Here is a 19787-nt window from a genome sequence, read left to right as displayed (position 1 = left end):
AGACTCGTGTACTCTCGCGCACCAGGCTCCGTGACCCCATCACTCCCACCCTCGCCCGACTGCACTGGCTCCCCATCCCTCAGAGGATCGAATTCAAGATTCCTCACTTTCAAGGCCATCCATGGCTTTGCCCCTCCTATCTCTCTGACCTGCTGATTCCCTACCAACCTGCCCACTCACTCCGTTCAGTGGGCTCCAGCCTGCTCCATGTCTCCCACCTGACACGCCCTACCATCGGTCGCCGGGCTTTCAGCCTCTGTGCCCCCATTCTCTGGAACTCCCTTCGCCTCGCTTCCTCCCTTTCCTCCTTCAAGGCCGGTCTCAAGACCCTCCTCTTCGATCGTGCCTTCAGTTGCCTTCCCTCATCCCTACCCCACCTCTCCCCCATGCTCGGGTCCTGACCCCTGACTGTCCAGGGCCTTGGGACGTTCTTCCAATGTGAAAGGCGCTCTATAAACTTAACTCTGTTGTTGTAGACAGAGTACAATTTTTGTAGTGACAACAGAATCGATGGTGTACTCTGATTTCCCCCCCCGCCGCCAATGTATAGCACTCAGACAACTTGATTGCTTATAGTTCTGATAATGAGGCCATCGCAACAGTTTTTTTCCTATTTAGCAAATTATGAGAACCTTTTATGTTGCATAATAGTTAGTCTGTAATTGGTAATCCTTTGCAACACCAGTGTCTGTCTAATGTCAGTTCTGTTTTAGTATTGTAATAGAATTATAGAATTTTACACCACAGAAGGAGGCCGTTTCACCATTATGCTCGTGTCAGCTCTCTGAATGCGTAATCTATTTAATCCACTCTCCTGCCTTTTTCCCCTATTTGCATTTAGATTTTTCCTATTACACATATTTGTTTAATTTCCTTTTAAAACTACTATGGAAGCTGTTTTAACCACTGTTTTTGTTGTAGCTTCCTTTTTTTAAAAAAAATGCATGGTAGAATTTCAAATATAAAACATTTTAAATTAAAAATCTTCATAAAGGAATATTAATGCTTATTTCCACTCCTCAACACACTAATCTATTATGTACAGCAAAATGTATTAGCATTCCAGTGTGTTGATTTTCATATTCTAGAAGTCTGCAATTGAACATAAGAAATGCAAGACGAAAAAGACCAAGGTCCATCTAGTCTGGCTTCCACCTTTCTGGCGGTCACAATGCATTTATGGAGAAAATAGCTTGTTTTAACTATTACAAGTTTAAGCCACTTCCTACAATATTAGAATACAAAATTACATTTGTATAGCGCTTTTCACGTCAGGAGGACGTCCCACGTATTAATGAAAGTAGGACGCAACGGTTAAAAGAATTCTGTAATAGAAAATTGAAGAAGCTCTAATGTGCTGTGAGGAGCCAGGTTTTTTGCATGTGATATAAATGCAGTCAACTTTATAAGCTTCCCTGGTAATGCCTCCATATGTTTTGAATTTTGGTGTAACTCCCTATCAGGACAAGTAGCTGCTGCCCCAGGCTACCCTCCTTCAAACGCTAAGCAATTGTCTCATCTTACTGGGAGCATAATGGTGCACTCTGCTTTAAGCAAAGGGTAACTCAACCCAGGAAACAGGTAATTAAACGATTGCAATATCCAGTCTGTCGGAGTTCTCAGATAGAAGAGGTGTTTAATGCCACTAATCTTAACGAAATCTATCATGCATCCAAACTCTAAATATAATTCTTTCCAGATTTATTTAGAGACATAGCCTCATAATAGAAAAAATCAAAGGATGAGCTGCCCCAGCCTCTTCAGTAGCTTGAACAAAACAAACTTGTTTTTGTTGCCAACAATGACTAAGGGCTGAGCATAAACAAACATTATCATCTCAAAGCACTCAGAAAGGGACAAAGGTACTGAAACGGGAAATCCGAGAGAAATAATTGACGATGGGGAAAACCATCATAAATACCTTGCCTGGAAAATTCATCTGTTGTACATATCCAGTTGATGTCTTCTTTGGCAATACCACTATGAGGGATAAGAATATAATAGCGATGAGCCAAAAAAAAAATTGTTTTCAAAACATGATGGAAAAGAGAAATTCACATCCAGACTCCAAGCAGGATTGAAAGAGAAAATGAGTTTGGTCCTGTATGCTTCAGAAAAGACTGATTGTATGACAATCCCTTTCCTTATATCATTGGGTCAGTCTGTCCATTCTATTTGCCACTGCACCAATAGATGTAATCGGATCTTAGCGGAGTTCAAGTTAAACTGAGTCCACAAAGGTGCTTTCTGGATGAGTAATGATACTAACACTTATGGTCTTTATTGATAACTTTTAGCAAGTAAACTATGTAGGATTAAACCTGTATATGATGCAGAATTAAAACTATTTATTGTTGCAGATAAAGAAGAGGAAGGGGATATTATTCAAGAAAATGCCAAGACAGCAGATAAAGAGATTCAATCTGGAGGAGGTGATGCAAAACCTAAAGATAGCCCAGCAGAACATGCAGGTTGGTTTGTCAAAGTAAAAAAAAAAGTGGTTGTGTAATGTTTTTTTTTCTCTTTGCAAGTTTTGTGAGTCATTTACTTTTTTTTGTCCGCTGGGTGTGTCACTTGTGCGGAAATCGTTCTACCATGCTTAAGAGCATCCAATACAACCGAGTTCTTAACTACTGAGATCACCAAAGAGGGTTGACTTGATTCCGACAATTCTGTTGCCAAGCCAGTTCAGCTTCAAGGAAGCCCTGCTCGTCTCTCTCTCTCTCCCCTCCCTACTCACTGTGATCTTTAAACTTCCGAAGTGAACAGTGGTAACTTAAATGACCCCTGCGCTATGCGAACTGTAAGAATTATTGTTTGTTTATGTAACTTTTAATGTAAATTTCAAAGTAAAGATTACACCAGGGTGAGTTTTTTAAAAAAACATAGACTGGCCTTTAATGCATTGGATTCACTCAGGATAATTCTTTTAAAACCTGAAGCAAATCTCATAGAATATAGGAACGTCTTTAAATTGAGCAAACAAATTATGAAGCATCAACAGAAATTATCACTTCTAGTTTAAATTCTGATGTTTTATTTACTGCTCACATACGTAGTTCACACATAGAAATACCATACTTTTAATAATACTTGTGTCATTATTCATTCCAGGAAACATGCAATTTTTATTTGCCAAACCAGATTGTGTGTTTATTTTTTTAAAATTGTTGGTTGTGATTGTGATCAGTCTGTACAAACTGACTGAGACCCTTTTGTCATCACTAAAAGACCTTCTGTTTTGTGAAAATGGAGTAAACACTCTAAGCAAGAAGCTTTAAAATGTGATTGTAGAATTTCGATTCTGTTTTTGATGGGCAGGAGGAGGACTTTCTTTCTCTTGGTGCAGGAAGTCCCAGTTCTGTACTGTGACTTGGCAGGCAGAAGGTGTATGTATCAATGTCACGGTGGGATTCCCAGCTATACTATGTAGCAAATTAACATAGCAGTAGATGTGTGAAAATCAAGTTATCCGGTGAGATGATCAAATCTAAAACTCTTCATTTGAACAGCAGAGACTGAAGATTAAACTATCCAGCTGGTTTGTTGACACCAAATTGGATTAAATGGCTTCCCCGCTGGAGGTGCATGTGTGTTGATGTTCAGTGAGTACAGGATTGTGTTTAGCTGCAATGCCCTCAATGATCATTTTGCTTGCTGATGTTTCCAGTGTTCATACATGAATAAAAAAACTGGAAGGAAAATGCCTCTGATGAAACCATGCCCCAGTAGTCACAAATTGGGATTGTGCTGTTATGACATAGAAGAGGCACTAGGAGGCAAACAAATTTCTTAACCATGTTTGCTGACCTTTATTGACTGAAGATAATTATTTGTTTGGGGAATTTGATGCCAAAAGGCTGATTAATCCATTTTACTTTGCAGATGATGACGATGAAGAGGTGTCTGACCCCCAAAATACTAATCTGAGTGATAAGGTTTCACTCTACAGAGGCGATATAACAAAACTTAAAATTGACGCAATAGTAAATGCAGGTTGGTATACTTATTAAAACCTAATGAGAAATTGTGTTCGTGAAACCATTCATGTAATTCTACACCTTGGTTCCATTGGTGTGCACGTGTGATTAATTTGCGCCACTAAAATCTATATATTTCTTGTAGATTTGGGGTTGATACAAAAAGTAATCTTTATTTTTTGTAAAATTTGCACAGGGCTATTGTGTACACTTTACATTTGAATGTATGTGGATAGTGCTGAAATCCATGGAAGCAATTTCTTTACAGATTTGATTTTGGTACAATAGACATCTATTATCATTTATTTAATTCTAGAGGTTAAAAAGCAATTACATTATGTAATATTTCAGACCACTGTGTTATCCGAATACTTCTGAGCAGGTTGTGAGTTAATAACACTTAGAGATTATATAAACCTGTCCAAATTTGAACCAGGTGGCAGATTTCTTTTGGGGTATTCTTGTGGAATATTATGGCTCGGTTTCTTATTCTGGACAAAAATCCTGTAAATTTTACTTTTAAACGTTTTCTTCTTACTCCCTCCTTACCTCCTCTTCTTCTCCCTCCCACCCACCACCACCCACCCACCGGGAGGATTGTTTGATTAGTATGATTTAGTCCCACAGCGTTGTCCTTACCCTTTGTGTAATCAGAAAGGCATAATATTATTAATTTACTTCAATTCAGATTCAAGGTGGCAGGACTGAATGCTGCACTCGTATAGCTTGCTGCGCAAAATGGTATTGCTTACACCACATTTTAGCCTAAAGCTAACAGGTCTTTTGTATTCAGCCCTTTGTAAAGTTGAGCTTCATATAGTGAAGCATTCAATCTGTAGTATTTTAATGCTGGAAGAAATTCCACGATTGGTTCATCAGCTTTATAATTCTGTTCAAGAATATCCTCAAGCAAATATGAACAGTTGCATTAATAGACCTCAAATTTCTTGCTTGCTGTTTTGCTTGAAAGGCTAATTTGCAAATCAACAGCAGCAGTGTCTCTCATTTTGACAGTGCTGTCTCATGCAGATTGTGACAATGTTGATCCAAACTGTCCTGTGTGTGCCACATTAACTTTGTTCAGTAAAGTGTGTTTTATTTTGCTGTAAATGCCGTAGCAGAGTGACATCTCCACTCTCTTCTATCAATCAGATTTGTAATTGTGCCTTTGTACCAATTTTTTGTCTTTACCTCCTCCAGAGCTAGGCCAAAGGCAATTGCAGTTTTTTCTAGAAAGTAAATGGTCTGTTAATCATTCTTCATACTCTGTCAATGAGAAATTGCTTTATTGAGGCCTGATTTCGCTCTGCACAGATGCATTAATAGCACCTCTAGTGTCTTCCTAAGACAAAAAAAAGTGCTAGCAAGACAACAGAAGGTGCTATTACTCTGCGTTTGTGAACAGTAAGGACAAACTTTCATTAAGTAATAAACTAATGTAGGATTAATGAGGTGTTTATCTACCTACTGTAGCAAGTCTGTATGATTTTCAGAAATTACTTTATGGCTTTCACTCAGATGCTTGACAAGCTGATGTTTGTAGTGGCTGGTTGAGTGACTTCAAGGATCAATTTTACCATGTGTGTAATTATATTACTGTAGATAATTATTTGAAACACAAGTAATGCTGATGATGTTATAGGATCTTAGGTCATATCCATTACCAGCTCTACTAGTTGAAAATTAACTGGCCAGACGATTTATTTCCTCAGTGAATCACACGTGTGTGTGTGTGTGTGTGTGTGCGTATGGAATTATTATGGTGTATCAGCCTCAATCAGTGCTCACAAAGTTCTGGGTTCACGGTTCACGTCAGACTATGGAATTACATAGTCTAAGCTGACACTCCAATGCATTACTGGGGGTGTGTTGCATTGTCTGTTAAACCGAGGTCTCATCTGTCTGTTTAGGTGGACGTTAAAGATCCCACGGCACTATTTGAAAAAAGGAAGTTTCTTCCGGTGTCCTGGCCAACAAAATCCCTCAAATAAAATTGGCTATTTGTGGGGCACTGTTTTGTGCAATTGGCTGCCTCGTTTCACCCACAATATACACAGTAAATCCACTTTACAGTATATCCTGTGAAGCACTTTGAGACATCTGGACAAAGTAAGGCGCTATATCAAATGCAAGGATTATTATTATAATTGTGGTAATTGGAAGCATTTAATCCTATGACATACAGGTTACTCCTTCACTCCTCCCAAAATTATGATAATAAGCGGTCAAGCATAATAGGTAGGTGATTTAAAATTCTTTTTATTGGTCTTGATAAATGTTGTTATTGGTGTTATTTGATTCCCTGTGAAGGTGTAGCTTCCTCCTGAATGGATCTACACTCTGTGCTTCAATCATCGCTTCAGGCAGTAAGTGGATTAGTTCCTCCTAATAATAATAATCCTTGCATTTGACATAGCGTCTTATCATGTCATTGAGATGGCTCAAAGCGCTTTACGTGATACACTGTAAAGTAGTTTTTTTGACTGGTTATTTTGGGGCAGAACTTGGTAGCCAGTTGTGCACAGGTATGTTCCACAAACAGCAATGGAGTGATTGACCAATTTTATTTGGTGGATTGCTGGCCAGAAAATTGGAGGTGAATCTTTTTTTCTCTTTTCGAATAGTGTTATGGTTTCTTTAATGTCCATCTGAACAGGCAGACGGGACCTCAGTTTAACATCTCGTCCTTTGGATGTGACATTAAACCAAAGTCCCATTTGCCTGTTCAGGTGGACATCAAAGATCCCATGTAAGTTCTGCACCTGCTGAACCCCATAATACAACCACTATTACAAACCATTGCTTTTGATTAGATAGCTAGAAAAACATCTTGTATTTTATGTACAAAAGGCAGGCTTGTAATTTACGTTAACATTTACATTTAGTTTTTCCATAATTGTTAATTTTAATTAGAGCTAAAGAGGTTGCATTTTTGAAAAGGGGGGTTATTTTTCTCTTAAGACACCCCAACCAAATTGCGGCATCTCTTGTGTCAATTCTAGCCACCGAGCACATTTCTTTTGCCTGGTGGCTAGAATTCTTCCTCTAGTCTGCGGAGAAACAGCTCACCTATGTTCAGTGCTTCACATATATAACATGAGAACTACACTTGCACCCCAATACTCCTGCATGTGCAGCAGCATCTCACCAATCTTTGAACTTCCAAAGTTTAAAACCTTCAAGATTAAGGAAAAGGAAATAAATCTTCCAATTCTCAGTTTGTTTAATCTTCTCTTGTTTACTCTATTTGTTTCTTCCAGATCTCCCACCTACTACCCAGTGTAAGATATCTATTCACTGGGCAACAAATTGTGCCTAGTGATGTATTTGAACTTTAAAAAAATTATATTTTTAAAGATAGATAGTTAGACATCAACTAGTCTGTTGGTGTGGCTCCTCAGTGAGTTTATCACAATGATTGGTCTAGTTGCTGGCCTGCAGATTCCAGCATTAAACTGACTGTCAACAGGATGCCAGCTTTATTACAATATTTTATGTTAAGTAAAGCTAAAATTGCACTTACTGGCAGTCCAAAACTACAAGCTGGCTAGTGCGTGGCGGAAGAAGAAATCACTCTTGCAAACTAGTGGGTGTCTTTAGTTATCAACTGTGGGTGGAATTTTCAGTGATGTGTTAATGAACTTAACACAGGATGCAATTTTTACCAGAGTATTTTCAGATTGATGGCATGTTGAGATGTGTTCTTGTGTCACCAGGGTACACTGAAATAAAGGTTGACATTCATCAGCAAAATTTGTTTGGAGCTTGTATTCAACAACAAATACTGATTTGTTTTTCCCCCAATCTCCATTCCTTTCAACTGCTTGATTCATTCTATTTGGTTCCAACAATTGCTTTGTAGTTGGGAAAATTGCAGATTGCACTGCTGGTTCAATATCTTGTTAAAAATATTTATAACAGGACAATATAGTATTCGGAATTACAATTGGTGACTGGTTTTCCAGTTCAGTATACTTTTCAGTGGCATTTCTAATTTAAAAAGCTGCTTGTTTCTAAATGTCCAAATTCTAAAATATTAGCATTTCTTGGAATCAGCTGGATTCAATTCTGTAGAGATAAAAGTAATCACCTCTATGACTGTATGGTACTAATGGGTTGTCTGACTGCTTGTCTAGACTGCAAATTTATGGTTAATATTATGAGGTTCAGAATGATGAAAGCCCTACAGGATGATTTGTGGGAAATATATATTCAGTTAACAATGGAGTTTGATTTACTGAAACTTGATCAAAACTGATTTTACATGTTTTGGATGCATCACAACCCATCTGCACAAGGACTGAATGGAATTTAACTTCATATCACATATACAAAATCCCAAACTGACTTGCTAACTAATTTGGTTCTCTTTGATAGATATTTGTCAGTTTGTCGGTGTTCAAGTAAATGTGGAAACATTTATTTGTTCTTAACTGCTGAATATGTAGTGAGATTTGTTTAATTTACCGCTTAAAATATTTAAAAAATATAAAATTGTGATTTTCAAAGACATTCACAGCTTTACCATCTTACTTCAATAAACTTTGTATCATTTTAATCATATTTTCATTAGTAATGGCATAGGTAATGACATATAAAAGTTTTCATTTAAATGTAGGCAAGTCTTTTTCATAGTGTGTCAAAAGGTCAAAGTAACTACATTTTGTGTGTAGTGGGACCATAAACTGAATGTATTATGTGAATTCCTTCCCCCTTATTGGATGTTCAAAAACGCATTATCATGGTAGAGTTTTGATGAGACTATGAATACATCACAGTAATGTAAGTTTGCAATCAATCCTTGAAGTTGCTCTGAACCCTTCTCCTAATGAACAGGTGCAGAAAGGATGAATTCTAATTTGACGCAGCTCTGACAACTTATCAAGTCATTTCACTGATCACGAATCCATTTTTTTGGCAGCACAATTTATCACTGAGTTAGGAATTTACATCTGTAAGTGTAAGAACTGGAAATGAATTCATAATCATGACCGATAATGAAAGGTTGAGCAGTTCTGGCTCAGTGCTAGGAAAGCCTTCAGTGAGGAGTCAATTTGTATCATGGAACCTTGCAATTACAAATTCCAACAGCATTTAATTTCCTTGCCCTACATTGTTAAGATACTTTTAAGTGTTTTGTAATATGGTGGAATAAGCATTTCACTAGCACAAGATTAAAAACAATTCGATACACATACAAAATTACCTTCTAAATGATTTAAATGAAGCTATGATTATTGTATTACTAAGCAATATTAGATGACTCATTTACAAGTCCTTCATGCTCAGTGGACTGACTGAAAGTTTAAACCACATTTTACTTCTCCATGGAAATATGCACACGTTTAAATGAATGCGCTACTGTCACAGTGGCCATCTGTGCCTTGTTCTACTTGAGAAATGCATTATGTGTAGCGCTCTCAATTCTTCCCTGGAACTTTTGTTTTGTTTTAAAGAGAATAGGATCAGAAATTACTTATTTCATCTTTTTTTAAAAAAAAACTTTCAAATGGCCAGGCAATTTGTGGTTTGAAAAGTAATTTGGTTTATTTGGAAATTATTTTAATATTTTATTGATTAATTCAGGTGTGTGTGTGCGAATGCACATGTGCATGTACTATTCTAGATTTGTTTTGTATATCAAACGTTAGATAATATTTAAAAGAATATTTAATCGTGTTGGGTTATTAATTCAGATGTAGTAGAATGTCTGCTTAATCTATTTTCATAATTGCTCTCTGTCTTGTGACAAATTATTTGCTATACTAATCAGAAAATCTGTAAATTACAAAAATGGAAGTTAATTACTGAATTAGTAAATAATAAAGGGCTACGTTTTAGGGCGTATTGGAAGAAGAAAATCATAGCGTATTTCCAGTTGATATAGTATTCCACAATAAGTCTTCCAAGTTAATTTGAGATCACAGAGGACCAGGTAAGCAGCTGTGAATAATTCTCCACTCCTTCCTCATTTAGGTACTACAAGAAGGAGTTGGGTTGGTGAATGGCTATGTTTACATCACTGCCTGTCAGAAAACCAACTACCTTTTTTTAAAAAAAAGCTGCTGATAAGATGGCATTTGTCTCAGGTGATTCTAAGCATTCGGTCATTCGGTAACTATTGATTTTAAAGGTATTTAACAAGTTAGCAATGGTATACAAGGATAGTGAATTGCCTGTATATTTCACCCACAGAATTCACTGTATATTTCACCCAGGGCAGGGTGAAACCTTAGGCAAGGTTCTTTACTCCACTCGCCACTATTTACCTAGTACTAAATAGAAAATTGGTTCTTAGTCGATTGACGGATCGCTTTCTGGGGGTAATCATCTCTTCTAAATAAATATATTTGGTCACTCAATCCACGACTGTTTATGGGACCCTGCTGTGCGCAATTGGCTGTTGTGTTTTGCCCATAAAATACAGTCATTTCATTTTACAATATATTCTGTGAAGCGCTTTGAGACACCTCAATGAAGTGATAAGGAGCTATATAAAATGCAAGAATTGTTGTTATTATTGATAGTCTGGTAAGCCATTTATCTAAAGGCAGGAAAAGGGTTTCATTGACCTCTTGCGTTTGTAATATACAAATAGGCTATTCAGTCCATTAAATTACTTGTGCTATTTTATTAGATTACGGCAGGTCTTAATATTTTTAAACCATTTCATCGCTCTTTTATCCATATCCCTTCTGGAACAACATTGACCGATACTAGCATGTAGATTGTCCATTTGAACATAGATTTTTTTAGTGTTGGGGAAGAAACTTGTGTGTGTGTATTTTTTTTATATATATATATATATTGCAGCAACTCTGCCATGGTTTGCAAGGAGTTAAAGAGATTTTCAAGTTGTAGAAGACTGCTTGCAGGTGTTCTCATTGATCCCATGAACTGCATTAGCAGCATGTAATGGCTTTTTTTATTTGATGTACTGTTATGTTCTGCCACTTGCACCTTCCTGCACTATTTCATTGCCTAGCTATCATTTCTCTTACAGTGCTGTCTGCCAAGGTGGCTTCTTTGTATGACGATCCCTTAAAGGATCACATAGTTCGGCTTGAATTTGTACGTGAGGAATATATTATTGTCCCTTTTGACAGGAAAAGAAATAGTTAGTAACCGTAAATTGAAATGTCAAATAAATGATCTGAACAATTTTTAAAAAAATCAATGTAGTGTGGAATTGAAAAATTATATGTTGATTACATTGGTAATTGTGTTACAGTCAGCAACTCTGGAGCTGTACATTTTTAGTGTTCAGAAAGATTGCTTGGCATATTTTAACCCTAAGTAGGCCGTCTATTGAAAACATCTCCTACATTCAGGAGAAACACCATTTAAACTGGCCCACTCGAGGGGGGTTTACGTTTTTACTGGTCCTTAGTCCAAAATCTATCATCACCTAAAGTGTATAACAGTATCAAGCTGATACTTGCTCAACAACAACAACTTGCATTTATATCGTGCCCTTCATGCGGACTAGTGTTCCCAAGCGCTTCAAAAAACCAAAAACAATAATAAATTGGCCATTTTCAATCTACGACTGTTTGTGGGACATTGCTGTGCGCAATTGGCTGCCGCGTTCGCCCAGAAATATACAGTCAATTCACTTTACAGTGTGTTCTGTGAAGCGCTTTGGGACGTCCTCCCGACGTGAAAAGGGCTATATCAAATGCAAGGATTATTATTATTGTTATATAAGAAGCACATAAGGCATCCTGAACCATGAGAGTAAAGCTCAAGTGAATTTTTCTTATAAACTCCATTTGACCATAATGAGCATGAACAGTCTAAAATGCATTTTCCAATAGCAGATATCTTATTTTAAATCAAAATCTGTGGATGCCTACACTACCGTTCCAGTTTTTTTTGTTAAATTTGAAGACATTGTAGTAATTCAGAATTATTCATAGGTGTAGATTCAGAATTGTACATCCTTTACACCACTATATTTCTTTTGACAGTTGTTCAGGTAGCTGTCCAGTGGCTGTTGAATTGTAAAAATGTTTTATCATTGGTGTGGTACAATCCTTTGCAATATTGCAGTGGAACCTGATATCTAATGCCATCAGGGGCACTGAGCACTGTAATTTAATGTCATAATCTAACAGCAGAGGTTTAAAGTATAAATAATACCGATACTTTAGATGCATTCTGTATCCATATAAAATGATTTTAAAACAAATGGGTTCCCGTTAAATTAACAATAACCTTTACGTTTAGGACAGTGGCCTGTATAACGTTAATATCTGTATTACAAGTGGTAACTATGAACATTTTGTAGGGAAATCCGACAACCTATTAGTGCACACCAGAATCATAAAAACAGTCTCTTAAAGGGAATTACTCAATTTATCTGTTGGTTAGGGCACCACCAATTTATTCACATGAGCACAAGAGAGGTTTGCCTTTGGCCCACCTAATCTCATCCATCCAGAATATTTACCTTACAGCTGAGCTGTTTTTTAAATGAGTTTGAGGACCTGGCTCAACTTGTTCATTGTTAATTATCTCTCAGTAGAGAAACACTTCCTGTCCTGAAATTGACCTTCATAGCCCAAAACTTAAACCTCTTCTGTTGTCACAGTGCATTTTTCTGGATTTACATTTTCAATTCCATTTGAAATCTTAATTCCTGTACCTCTCTGGGACATCTCCTTTCAAGACTGAACACCGCCAGCTTGTTTAATAATAACACTAGGAATCATCCTCATTGCTCTCCTCTATACCGCCTCAATGGCCTGGGTAGCCCCCTTCAGTCGTGGCAACTACGACTGAATGGGGTACTCTAGGTGCTGCCTAACCAGAGCGCAATAGAGCTTGAGTATAAGTTTTGGGGATCAGAACTTAATTGATACTTGCAATAACTTGTCAGGCTCTGCCACTGTTAAGCGCTCTGAGACACTACCCTGCGTGGAGGGCGCTAAAAAAGTGCAAGTTGTTGTTTTGATCTTGAGAAGCAGTAGAGAGGTGCTGCCATATTATGAAGAGAGTTAGCTATGTGTTGCCAATAAATCCGACTATTGAGGTAATATTATTAACGTGCCACAGTTTTGCTAGCAAAGTTAGTATAGCAAAGGTATCGGTCAAAACTATTGTAAGGTAGGATATTCTGCAATCTAATTTTCAGATGGATCTACTTTAGACTGGCACCAACAATTCTTAATGTAGTATTTTACAAATTTGGATTACTTAATGCAAATAAATGTGAGTTCTGAGTCGCATTTTTAGAATGAAATTCATGTCCAATTTGTAATGCAGTAGCGAGGCTGATATCTGGCCTAATTGGAACTGCTTCATTATGAATCAAAAATTAGTGAATAGTGTGTGTGTGTCTCTGTTTCTCTCTCTTTCTTGCATCGGATTGTGCAGTCAGTTCATAGTCCATATGGATAATTGTGAGTCCTGCAGCTCAGTGGTTAGAGTATTCGCCTCGCAAGCCAGTGACCTGAGTTTGAATCCCAGGAGGGAGAAACAGATGTGTGTTCCTTACAAGTTCCTTATTCTACACGCATCTGCTTACCTAGCAGTAAGTTGGAACCCGATTGTTAGTCGATTGGCGGATCACTTTTCCGGGGATAATAATTCCTTCAAAATAATACGACTGCTCGTGGGACACTCCTGTGCGCAATTGGCTGCCGCCTTTTGCCCACAAAATATAGTGTCAATTCACTTAGCAGTATATTCTGTGAAGCACTTGAGACATCTCAACAATGTGATAAGGTCCTACATAAAATTCAAGGAGAATGATTATTATTATAATGACACACAAATACCCAAAGCCAATATTTTGCTTGCCAGCAGTTTTAGTTCCCGCCTGCTTGAGTTTTGCAGTTGCACTGACCTCAATTTTTTCAATGAATTATGATCTTATATTTGCAACCTGAATGTTGCAATTCATCTAACAATTCAGGTTTGCTAATAAATTCAAATAAATTGGTCTCAAATGGGGGCGGGGGATGAGGGAGAAATGGATCAAAAAAGAGTCCTTCTAGTACAAAGATAGTCACCTAACCAATTATTAAATGTCGCTGTGAAAAGCGTTATACAAATGTAATCTTGTTGTTTTTGTGCAATATTGCTCCACATTTGATGAATAGGATAGGGGTCTGCTCGGAGCTGAAATAGACAGAACCTCTTTGGTTTATTGAGACTTCATGTTTAGCAGGGCAGGATTATTTAACCACAAGTGAGGCAAAGCAAATTCCCCAATTTCTGTGGAGAAAACCGAGATTCTCAAATATCCTGCAAAGGACAGAGTTATTGACACATATTTATTTGTAGATGATTTTGTATATCTGGAGTCCTGTAGCTCAGTGGTTAGAGCACTCGCTTTGCAAGTGTGAGACCCGAGTTCAATTCCAGGCAGGGCGAAACTTTGGGCAAGTTTCCTTACTTCACACGCCTAATAATAATCCCTCCAAAAACCAAAAACAATAATTAAATTGGTCATTTTCAATCTACGACTGTTTGTGGGACATTGCTGTGCGCAATTGGCTGCCGCGTTCGCCCACAAATATACAGTCAATTCACTTTACAGTGTGTTCTGTGAAGCGCTTTGGGACGTCCTCCCGACGTGAAAAGCGCGATATCAAATGCAAGGATTATTATTATATGTCCTAAATGGCTTAATTTTCTGAATTTAACAATCAGATCAGTCCTAGCAACCATTTTGACTTGAGGAAGCTCATATTGAAACCAAACCATGCACTTCCCTTTGGCTCCCGCCCATTCAGAAGTCAGGTTAAACTGAATTATTATGGAGAATGTAAAATTCAGTCTCTTAGCACAGAACTGATGTGGGTAGAATTAGCAATTACAGCAGATCTGATGGGTTTGATTGTTGAATTTCACAAGACCCATTATTAAATATTTAACACCATATTAAAATGTATTGCTGTAATTGCAGATAACAGTCTTAGGTATTTCAAGCCAAATGCACCAGCTCAGGTATTCTCAGACCATGCTCCACGAAAGAATTCTAAGAACCTGTTTTGCCCAAGATAATTTCTTGCAAATAGAGGGGTATTTGGGAACCTTCCATAAATTCAATTATTGAGCCTTTGATCCAGCTGGAGTTGAGCTTGAAAATGTTGGAGAATAAAATGCAAAGCTCAGAAATATGTTGTTACCATTACGGCTGTAACAATTTAGTATTTTAATTGAACCAACAGATGAAATGATTCAATGCTGTCTGGGGTTCTCCTAAAAAATACAGCCACTGCACTTTACAGTTTTTCTGGTGAAGCACTTTGGAAGTGCTCCCGAGGTGAAAGGTGCAATGTCAAATGCAAGGACAATTTATTATATAGTCGTCTGCAGGCTGGTATGGGGTTGGTCGGTGCAATTTTCGGGCACTTACTCATGGTTAAGAAAGTTAACAAATCCAGCACAGCAGCAGCTGCAGTTTTCTACCATTGGAGGGTGCTATGATTCCATCCACCTGAAGATGCTGTGAGACGATCCATTGGTTGGTTCTGTCCTCGCTGCCTGGCTACGATGAAGTATTTCCAGTACGATACTATTCTGTCAATGGGTGACTGCTCAGTTTCTCGTGAATTCTCTTCGTAAATTACGCCCACTTACCTCTTCTTTGCAGTGAATCCCAGTAAACTAATCTGAATGAGTGGTGATCAAGGGGACACCAGATGCCCCAGTACAATACCATGTTGTTGAACATTAGTCAAAGGCTTTGTCGTGGAAGATAGTTAGTTAGACAGCGGGGCTTGGTTGTGCATATGTTTGGTGTGCTTATTTCTATGGTTGAATCACATGTCTAGTTAAATGAACGCAAGCATTTCTGATTGATTTTAAAAATACGGAATGCTACAATTTCGAACGAATAATCTTGCAACTCTGCTTCAAGCAAACAACAGCAGCAAAATTACATTTGTATAGGACCTTTCATGCCTGGAGGATGTCCCAAGGCGCTGGGCAATTAGTGTTTTGGGGCCAAGGCGGAGGGACTGTGGAATGGAGTTCCTGAGGGTGGAGGCAGAGTGGCAGAAGGCCCACCTGCTAATGGTGGGATGGGCGAGGTGGGGGATGTGAAGTAGGCTGAGCGGAGAGAGCAGGCAGGTTGTTAGGGGGTTAGAAGGTCACAGAGGAAGTGAGGAGCAAGACCATGGAGGGGTTTGAAGATGAGGACCAAGATGTTGAACTATATCCTCTGTGATAGTAAGGTGGGGGTGTTGGGGTCGCGGAGCCTGGTGCGGGAGAGGACATGACTGCAGAGTTCTGGATGGTCTACAGCCTATGGAGGGAGGAGTTGGGGAGTGAGATAGAGTTGGGTGTCATCCGCATACATGTCATCCGCAAACAATATAAAAGGACCTCAGAATGGGTGGCGATTTTGTTGCAAAATACTTTACATGTCCTGGAGAAAAGAAGGTTGCATAAAAATGAGCAGGCGGGAACCTCCAGTAGATTTTGTTTTAAGACAACAGGAGAAACCCTGTGTTTCTGACCCAGATGATGTCATGATTTACAATTATTTACTCAAAGAGCCCAGCAGTACCTGATTAAAATTGTCTTCAAGTAAAGCACTCATGTTTGTCACCTTTAGCATTTGCAACTGCTGTCAACTACATGATGAACCAGTTAAATAAATGACCAGCCAAGAGGAATGGTGTCACATTAGCTGAGGTCAGTGATTTTGTTACCATGGGAGTGGCTGGAGATAAAAGTAGGACAGTGGAGACTATAATTGTAAAACCAGAGAAATTTGCGTGTTCAGTGTCCTATGCAGAGGAAGCAAGAGAGCCTAATACCTATTATGTTTTTTAAAAAGCTGACACAATAAGTGCTATCCCATGAAGCACATTATTATGAGCAGAAGCAAGCAGTATTCTAACAGCAAACAATTGCTTACTTGCTGTGTAAATGTTTGACATTCAAGACTGTTAAAGTAAACGTTCAGATACAGCTTCTCACTGTTGTACTTTCGGTATTGGTATCCTCATTTTTCCTCATTCTCATGGATCATGTGTCACTTTTCCATTCCTATGTTCAGCATCTTTAACAGAATACTTAGAAAAGATAGAGAAAGCCGAGCTCTTCATCGGTTCTTAATGTGAAGAGCTTGACCTGAGGGTGCTATATAAATGTAAATTAATCTGAATGTGATACTGACCCTTCATAATATTTTTGAAACGTTTGCATGTATGCATCAAGGTGATAAATGATCACTTACTCAAAACTTTATTTAGTTAACTATTGTTGATGGTCATTGTCCTAGATTCAAGCATTGCCCTGGGAAATGACCTGTTTTACTTGGGGAATCCAATTCTCTCTGCAGGTCTTAGCTTCATTTGTCCTCCGGGATCAATACATTTCAGTTTTGAAAGCAGTAATTTACTGGAAGCTGCTGAGTGTTGTTTTTTAAAGCAAGATTCTGTTTTGCATTTGGCACCAAGTAATCACAGAAGGTCTTTCCCATGGATGATTTGAAGGAAAGTGATTCCTGAATATCCCAAAGCTTGTAATTGCTTTGGGGATTTTTTTGTCATTTGAAATGGGCCATCTATTGTAACTCTGATGCAAGGAAGTAAAACTAATGCGTACAAAGTAAATTTTATCTTCAGCAGTTCTTTAACAAGATAAAGCAGTAAGAAATAACCTGATCAAAAACACATTAAGCCTTATTGCAATCTTGGCCACTTGGTTTTGAGCACTTTGACTATTAACTGCTCATTTAGTATACTGAGCTGAGTTGATTCGATTGGATGCTGTCAGGGAGCAAAGCTGCTGCTCTTGTCTTGTGCTACACTGTTCTGTGCCTAAAAAGAAACCAACATCATTTTTAAGTTTGCAAACCTATCTGGTTTTCTTCTTGAAGCCATTTTTTTATTTTGAAATTAGTTCCATATTTAGATACATCATTGAGAACTGTTTGTTTTAATAGTACTTCAACAGGTGTGTTTTTTACCCCGTAGACTATGTTAAAATGTAGCTCTGTTGAATGCCTTTCACTGAACCAATCGATGTCAAGCAGTGGGCATCAGACTGGCATAGGGTGGTCGTTTGAAAACGGAGGGTGGATTTTTACCACGCAGAATGGATTTTTAACGGCGGAATCGTGCGATTTTCTTTGGCACTCAGTCTGCTTAATTCTGAATAGCCAGGGGTTTACTTTAGCTTCGACTGACAAATGTAACACCGAAGAAAAGAAAATGAGGCAAATTTCAAGGCAGAATAGTTGAACGAATTTCTGGACATGCGTAATTTGGGTAACTTTTTATATATTATAAATAAAGCGCTGATGTTTTATGCTCTCCTCTGAACCTATTGATTTGATTTATAGACCTCATACACTGCCAACCATCTGTTGGCCAATATTCAATCTATTCTAAGCCTGCTTCGGGTTAAATAATGTTTTGATGTTATCAATTGGATTATAAAGCTAAATTGCAAACATTGTTGTCAACCAAAATACAATTGAAATTGTGTGTGTGTGCACGTATATGAAGACAGAATAAGCTAGTTTTGGCCTCTGGATGAAAAGGTTTGATTTGATTTCCACACCAGAACCTGAACTCGTAATCTAGGCTGACACTCCATTGCTAAAGGACTGCTACATGGTTGCTGTCCTTTGGATGAGGTGTGAAACTGAGGTCCTGTTTGCCTTTTCAGGTGGATGTTAAGTATCCCATTGCACTATTTAGAAGAATATCCAAATCGCTGAGTAACAGTTTAACTGCAGATTCATCTCATCGCTGGTTGTGGGACAATCCTGATGCAAATTAGCTGCTGCGTCTGTCAACAAACAAGTTGCTGCACTTAATCTGTGTGGAGAAACTTTGGAATGTGGTGATAAGATGCTCCATGAAATGCAATTATCATAATTTATTATAATTAATTGTGCAATTTCCTATTTCCATTTTGTGTATTCTTGCTGCTAAGTTGATATGCTGAATATATTACAAAAATGTGATTAGCGTAGAGTGGTCAGACTTATTTGCCTATTTCATTGATTCCACTTTTTGCAAAGGGAATCTGTCAGACACAATCAGCTGAGTGGCCTTCTTCTGTGCTGTAAATTACTATGGTTTTTGGGTCATCACTTTCTGAATATGCACAGATATAAATTTTTGTCTCAATTACTAATCATTGTATGTGTGAGGTTGATTTAGCAGGCAAATTTTGCATAAACTAAAAGAGATGATACTGATACTTTAGAAAGTGTTAGCCAGACTTCTATCTGGAGAATTGTGTGCAATTCTAGACACCTAAACTTAGATAGGATATTCCGTCATAACTACAGTCCACCAAAGCCACTTGATTGACCAGCAGAAATATGCATATCAGGTACTGGATTGCGAGTGCTGCTTATTTCACATTACAACTAAAAAATAGAAAAGACTCTTCTATAAACCTGAACTGCATTCAGTCATGAGTCCTAGAGTTAAAAGAGCGGTGTGATAATCCACTTAGCAGAAAAATAATTTCCAATCAGCTGCTTTAATCCTTTAAAATTCTTTCAAGTTCTACAATGACTACAATAATGTTTCTTTTGCAAGTTATGGTTTTACTCAATATAAGTCATTTGAGAAAATACAGTTGGTGCAAAGAAATAATTTTTCGGCAGTAGAATTAGCTGAAACAGTTTTTTTCAGTATCCATTTCCACTCTACTTTTTACGTGGTGGGAAAATGCTCTTCAACAGGGGGTGTGAAGCTGTTCCAACACATTACTGCTCCATAAAAGATTTTTGAGTTTATTAGCAATTGAGAAGACCATGTGGAATAATTTTCATAGTGATGCACGTTTTACTGCTGTTAAAGCAATTGCTCTTTGAAAATG

The 19787-nt window shown here is 37.9% G+C and overlaps 1 protein-coding gene across 2 annotated transcripts in view; it reads left to right on the top strand.

Moving 5' to 3' along the window:
* The window catches only part of macrod2 (mono-ADP ribosylhydrolase 2), a 608721-nt gene that overhangs the window by 13048 nt on the left and 575886 nt on the right, over window positions 1-19787 (top strand). For both annotated transcript variants that reach the window (XM_007892291.2, XM_007892290.2), the window contains exons 4-5: window positions 2361-2471; window positions 3886-3996. In XM_007892291.2, the coding sequence (XP_007890482.2) occupies window positions 2361-2471; window positions 3886-3996 (222 nt within the window). The remainder of the gene's footprint in view (window positions 1-2360; window positions 2472-3885; window positions 3997-19787) is intronic.

This window comes from Callorhinchus milii, unplaced genomic scaffold, assembly GCF_018977255.1.
Source record: "Callorhinchus milii isolate IMCB2004 unplaced genomic scaffold, IMCB_Cmil_1.0 Scaffold3, whole genome shotgun sequence".
Taxonomy (NCBI): domain Eukaryota; kingdom Metazoa; phylum Chordata; class Chondrichthyes; order Chimaeriformes; family Callorhinchidae; genus Callorhinchus; species Callorhinchus milii.
This window is presented reverse-complemented; position numbering and strand designations above follow the sequence as displayed.